The sequence below is a fragment of the Notothenia coriiceps genome, unplaced genomic scaffold (assembly GCF_000735185.1).
Source record: "Notothenia coriiceps isolate Sejong01 unplaced genomic scaffold, NC01 NC01_scaffold00010070, whole genome shotgun sequence".
Lineage (NCBI taxonomy): Eukaryota > Metazoa > Chordata > Actinopteri > Perciformes > Nototheniidae > Notothenia > Notothenia coriiceps.
In genome coordinates, this window is record NW_011342771.1 from 19,810 (window position 1) to 26,932 (window position 7,123).

Consider the following 7,123-nt stretch of genomic DNA (forward strand, 5'->3'; position numbering starts at 1 on the left):
ATGGCCTGTGGGATGAAACTGTTTGCTTTTTTTTTGTGCTTCCTGCGATTTGAATATAGCACTAGATTTCAATACAATTTGAATTGTGTAGCACCAGGGTTAACATCAGTTTGATGTAAAGGGTCTTTAAAGCCTAAGTGTGGGGCCTGTGTTGTTGGGAGAGGTTTTGTGTGAGCAGCGTTAATCACAGTTGGTGGTGTGTCCTCACTAGACAACGAGGTGTATATCATTGAGGCCTCTGCCCATCCACTCATTCTCTCCCACGCCCCTTTCTCCCTAGTCTTAGTATAATATCTAGTTTGTCTCAGACACATTCATCTGCCCCCACCCCCCCCACCCCCCACCCAGAGTGCCTTCTTACAGATTAACCGTGGATGGAGTTCGGAGGCTGCATCACTCAATGATCGCTCAGCTTTTAACTCGGGCCGGAACTGTACGTTAACTTTGAGACCCGTATGGAAGTGTTCTTCTGAGCGACGGAGAGTGAGAGAAGTAAAGTGATTTGTTGCTGATGATCCAGTGCTCAGGAGAGGCTGTGGTGACTGTGGTTTGTCCAGGAGATGCATAAAGGAGCCTTGGCATGTTCCTGTACAAAACCCTTAAACACAGAGATGACGATGAGGACTTCCAGGTACACGGTGTTGCTGGTCAAGCGTCGGGATGACCTGTTTGTTTAAATGTTTCTGTATAACCGCGGTTTGTTGTAGGTGGCTTACAACGTTAAGAACTATAGATGGGACTTTTGACACGAGAGACACGTGACTTTAGGAAGAAATACAATGATTGAAATTTAGAAACTTTTATGGGGTGGCACTATTCCTTTACTCTTGATTTTTCTGTCTCTGAATTGTCTATATTTACGATTTCCCTACGTGGGAATGTTGACTTCTGAGGATCATTTGCCCAAGCAGAAATTGACTTGCAGGGACGCAACGTTTCCATTCCTGCTGGTTCTAACACTATTGTTTAAGTTTCGGGAACAGTTGAACGGCTCCGGTGTGAAGCAGGTGACGGTGTTTGCATGTTTCCCTCTTTTTTGCTGGGAGGGATTATTGGTGCTAATCGCTCTTGAGCTGTACCGGGGGAACAATAAGGCATGAGGCATTTAATTGAAAATTCCTGGAACATAAATCCCTGTTTTCAAGGAATAGTGACACAGAATTAGTTTATTTTCTTATGACCATGGCAGCCACCTGTAGCTCTTATTATGATAGGATTGTTATGTTTTAATTAAAAACATTTCTAATCCCTTTCATTTTAACTGACTGAATGAGGGGTTAAAAGCCCCCAAATGTCATTATTTTCAAAGCAAATAGTGCTGTGACTGTGTACCATTTTGTTTATCTATCCCCATGTTCTTTTTACTTGTGTTCCTCGTCTCTGAGAAACTACGTAGCCCATAATGTCTGCACGGTTTGTACAAGCACTCAATTGCTAGACTGATTGTTTTCAACCTCCACGGGGGACGATTTTCTTAGCAGCTGGAAACCTTTTAATGCAAACAATAAACACAAATGAACAACATCAGCTGCTGTCTTTTTGCTCACAACTGTTCCTCTTTTTTCCACAGTCCCAGAAACCCTGGATAGAAAGCACTTTCACCAAGCGGGAATGTGTGTACATACTTCCAGTGTCAAAGGACCCCCACAGGTATGTGTTCCGACGTTCAGCTGTAGCCATGGAAACGGTGTAATTGTATGGTATGTGTTAAAGTAGGCCCGAACCCTAACCACCACTCTCCAAAGAGTAAATAAGTCTGTTTCCACATCATTTTAATCTTTATGTCTGTCCCTATTATTACAGCGTTTAGTGAGGGGGAAGACCAGGAGGAAGTGTATCATATCTTCTTAGGGGTGTTTTTCTCTTTTATTCTGCTTTAACCACCGTGTCCTTTTTTTCAACCTTTAAACGGTCTGCCTTGTTTCTGCCCTTGTTTATTTTAGGAAGTCTTCTAACGGGCATGCCCTGATTTGTTCCTTGTTTTGATGTATTTTAGGAAGCCTGTTGTAATACTAGGAACTACAGTAGTTTTTACGATGTGTTTTGCCATTTGCACAAGGCCTTCTTCAACTGAACTGAATAGGAAGTTTGGATTTAATAATTTGAACAATGTATTGTAGTCAATGACATATACTATTTTGTGTCCTTTTTTAAATTCAAACCATTATTAACTTTAAACAATAACAACTATTATTTACTGTGTGTTTGGGTGCGTACTGTAAGGCAAGATTTGATGCTGACCTGCTGGAATCTTACAAAGCCGTGTTAAAACTGTATAGAACCTCCTATTGGCTTGGCATGCAGGCCACTTGTATAATATGTGTACATGAGAGGCTCGTGAAAAACCATTAAAGGTCCAGCAGCCGGTATAAATGTCAAGAATAAAATAGACATTTTGTTTGTTATTTAGAGTGAAGTTGTTTCCCACAGTGTATTTAGTATCTACTGGTTAACCACCTTCTTTTTGTGTAAGCCATTTCTGTTTTTCTGTTACTGTTTCAAGAGTTTGCATTCCTTCCTTTTTTCCTGTCAACTCACAATGATACTAAGTTACCTTTACCCGGTTGTTTTCTTTTACATCAATTATTTGCCACTCGAGTTTCTCAGTTAACTACAATACGTGCTGCTGCTCGAAGAATATTCGGAGGTGTTAGTGAACATGTGTCCTTTTAACATTGGGCCTGCTTATGATTCATCAAAGTGAGAGTCTACTTGGCAGAACGCTCTCTTGGTAAAAGGCCATTTCACTGGGCTTCATGCCCGGCTAACAGATAACTTTCTTTAATGTCCTTAACATTTTTCTACCGAGAGCAATTCCTTCTCACTAGGAGAAATCGGACTGTCTTTGTGTCATTGCAAATGCAGCCCACAGTTCAGTTGTTAGTGTGAATTTACATTTCTTGTGAAATTCCTTCTAGATGCCTTCCAGGATGCCAGATTTGCCAACAGCTAGTCCGGTAAGTATTTGTTTTGCCTTTGTTCGACTCGCCCTTTGTTACATGACATGATTAGCCTGGGAGGATCCATGCTAACCAGTTACTTTACACCAGAAAAGGCCTGCAGGGAAATTAATTTGCAGTTTAATTCCAGGGAACAGAAAACCAGTGACGTCAGGCTTTGTGTGTCAGGATGCACGATCTCTCCTAAAGTCGTTAAAGGAGGGGTGAAAACAAAAAGCTTTTTTATAATAATAAAACATAGATGAACCCCATTTGAAGTCTTTGAACGTTTGTCAAACTCATAAAATTGGTATTAGGATGTTTAGGATGTTAATGCTGAATCGCCAAGTCAACATCCTCACATGTAACTTATGCAGTTTACATTACAGTGATAATTGGTAAAACTCCAATTAATTGATAGAGGTTGGCAAACCAGGGTTCTTATTACAAACCAGCATCATATCTGAAGTAACTACAGTCGGTAGCAGATTTGACCAGATATAGCTAGTTATCTAGTTAGCTTATTAGCTAACTTTAGCTCCATGAGTTGATTTAAAGGTTCCCTATGATACTGTTTTTCATCAATATATTATAGGTCTCAGATACATATACTAAACATGTCTCTGAAGTGTTTGGCTCCAAACACCAAACAGATAATTGCAGCATTACCCATAATCCCCTCTGTTTCAGCCCTGTTTCCAAAGTGCTGATTCTCTGTCTGTTACTTTAGATGAAAATAAGGAGCCCCTCCCCACGCCCCTCTGAAAGATATTTGGTTAAAAAGAACACAATGGTGCTCTAGGAGGAGATTCAGGTGATTAGGTGGGGGGGGGGGTGTGATTGGCTAATGGTTACACAAGCCAACAAATCGTTGATGGCTGCATACATTATAATAAAAATAGGTAAAAGTCTGATACTTCTTTCTTTATTTTAGACATCTGTGTAAATGTGATTTATATGCATGCAAAATGTCTGATAAATTAAGAATAACATAAATGTGCTATTGTTAATATTCCGTTTGTATCTGCTGTGTCCCGCAGCATTACGGCTACTATGTATTTAATTATCTAAGTATATCATATTGTTTAAACGTTGTTGTGTTGCCCCTGCAGATGCTGCTGTGGGCGGCTGGTGCGGCAGCATGTTGGCTTCACGGCCAGCTTGGCCGCGAAGTACTCGGACGTGAAGTTGGGTGAGAACCCCAACCTGCCCGAGCAGGAGTGGTCGGTGGAGAAACACACAGAGGCCAGCCCCACTGACGCCTATGGTGTCATCAACTTCCAGGGAGGGTCTCACTCATACAGAGCCAAGGTAGGAGGGCAGTCTTTTACCCGCTGGGGGCCACGTTCATGTCAAAAGTAATCTTCTGAGTGATAACTGATATGGATGTTGGAAAAAATGTCTCTGACTCATAATCTACAATTAATTTCATACATTAACACTGGTTACTACTGTAATAGGTAGGTGTTTTTCCTAAATTACTTTTTTTTAATATCACGAAATGACGTGTTATTAGTAAGTCATTGTTGACAAACAAACTCAATATGAAAGAATCAGGTGCAAAGTCTATCCCCAGTCTTGATAACTGCTTATTCTTATCATTCAAATCTATTGCTGACATTTTGAGTCCCATCAATCAACTAGTCATCCTGCTACCACACATCTGTTGGTTTTAGCTTCTCAGGTGTGACGTTATGCTGCTATTTTCCACATTATGTAAGCATGTTTATCTTGTGTCTGTTCATTCGTCTGCAGTATGTGCGTGTGTCCCACGACACGCGGCCGGAGAGCATCCTGCGGCTGATGCTGAAGGATTGGCATATGGAGCTTCCCAAGATCCTCATCTCTGTCCATGGAGGGGTTCAGAACTTCGAGCTGCACCCACGCATCAAGCAGGTGGTGGGCAAGGGCCTCATCAAAGCTGCCGTCACCACCGGGGCCTGGATCCTCACCGGAGGGGTCAACACAGGTGGGCAACAGGAGAGACGTTATGTTAGTCTTAACGGAAAAATGTGTGGGTAAATGTTAGGGGCAGCAATGTGTGAGCAAATGTGTGAATGTTAAACTGCCTTTTTAAGCGGATATCATTTGGGTGAATAAATACGTTAGCCAATGACTTTCTTTGAATAAGACAAGATGCTGATGAGTTGGCAACAATGTCAATTACAAATATTTTTGACAAAATCAACATGCAATACACACACAAGGACACACACAAGGACACACAGTTACATTCTGTTTGTCCTTGTCTAAGTCCTGACAATAATGCACAATGTTTGTGAATCGTTATTATTGAAAAGCTAAGGCAGCTAAATCTCTTATATCCACCCCTGCTCACACATTCCCTTAATGCTCACCCACTCACACTTACATTGTGCTCTAACCTGACAAGCACACTGCCAGCATCAGTGTGTGTTGCGCTGATGAAGCAGAAGTTGTAATGCCGGGCTCTAAGCGTGTCATTTGGCTGTGTGTCGCGGCCGAGGTGTGTCTTCAGCCACAGTTAAGATGCTGTGGTCTGATCATAGTGTTTAAATCATTACTCACAGGGTCAATTACCCACACCAGTGATTACTTTTAATGCCTCTGGCTGCCTGACCAGTTGGGATGGTCTCCAGCATCACAAATTACTGCTGAATCCATGAGATCCATCAGCACAGGACTGTGGTTCGCACACAACCCCAGGACTAATGTGTTGTTGACTTGCCCCATATGCGGCGTTTGGCCACAGAACATCTTTCTTACATGCGTGGTTAACGACAATCACAATATTTAGCGCACTTTCTAATGCTCATAGATTCATGCCATTAAGTGTAGGATGGCAAAGGTTAAGAAGCAATACAAATGTTGTCCAGGAAAGACAGAAAGGTTTATTGATTGTTTAATGTTTCCTTCATAAAGGTGTGGCAAAGCATGTGGGAGACGCTCTCAAAGAACACTGCTCAAGATCATCAAAGAAAATTTGCACTATTGGGATTGCACCCTGGGGAGCCCTTGAAAACCGGAATGATCTCATTGGCCGAGACGTAAGATGCAACTCTCACAATCTCATTTGTTCTAGAAAAGATGTTGATAGTTTCACTGCTGGATAACATCTCTATTTAACATCTGGTCAGCAATTATTTAGTCAATGTTTGTTTATTAATATGTCATCATGTCCCCCCTGCAGATCATCGCTCCGTATCAGACACTGCTGAACCCTCTCAGCAAACTAAACGTTCTCAACAATCTGCATTCCCATTTCCTCCTGGTGGATGATGGGACAGTGGGCCGGTACGGCGCCGAGGTCCAACTGCGGCGAGACTTGGAGAAGCACATCAACCTCCAAAGAATACACGCACGTAAGAAAAAGCTTTTAATGCAACGGTGTCCCTCACTTGGATTTTTGAGAAACAAAAGATTATACTGGATCACTTTTCATCCGCAGAAGCAGTCTGGGGCTCTTCTGAGATAATTCAGTGACACTGTTTTTGTGTCTAGACGACCAAAACCATCGCCTTACTCAGCTCATCCTCGTCAAAATACCACAATTAGCCAATTAAATGACTAAAATCCATCGTTTCTTTTAAAGAAATGCCATTTTAATATTTTTTGTCTTTTTTTTTATTGTGCTGTTTGTAGCTTCAAAGTTATTCAGATTCTACTCCACTCCAAGCTCATAGGGTCCCCCTTCTTCAAAAATACTTTACATTATATCTTACGGCCCCGTCCACACACAGGCATGAAAAAAAAATCTTGAAAAATCTGGATGCTGGGCGTGTCTGAAGCTTGAAGATTTCACGCGACCAACAACCAATCAGGAATCTCCCAGGAATCTCCCGCCCGCCCCCGGAATACAAAGCAAAAAAAAGCCCGCTTCAATATATATTTATACTGGATATAAACTCCCCAAACAGGTGAAACCCTACCAGTTTCACCTACTGTCTCTGCCACCTCCCTCCATGCCTGGTTCCTCCGGTTTAGGTCCCGGTAGGTGAACAGAGAGCAGTCGTAAAGGACCGGGACATTTCCTACAGCGATGATTAATTTATCCTCCATTTTATGACATATGGAAAAGACCTGCGGTATCTGAATACACGCGGTTTGATTGGCTAGCGCTTGTACTGGCGGGATTTGCATAAACGGGATTTGATTGGCTGATGCCAGCTTCGAAAGCATCGGGAGCATCAAAAGTTGAACATTGC

At 42.1% G+C, this 7,123-nt stretch overlaps 1 protein-coding gene across 1 annotated transcript; it reads left to right on the top strand.

The window, feature by feature from the left end:
- Positions 1 to 451: 451 nt before the first annotated feature.
- LOC104945840 (transient receptor potential cation channel subfamily M member 7-like) lies at positions 452 to 6,280 on the top strand (the record flags this gene model as incomplete). The annotated part of the gene is made up of 7 exons (XM_010771564.1): positions 452 to 631; positions 1,571 to 1,650; positions 2,919 to 2,957; positions 4,052 to 4,250; positions 4,695 to 4,908; positions 5,841 to 5,965; positions 6,109 to 6,280. Coding segments are annotated over exons 1-7 (880 nt in total), but the record flags the coding sequence as incomplete, so codon positions are not given.
- Positions 6,281 to 7,123: the final 843 nt, after the last annotated feature.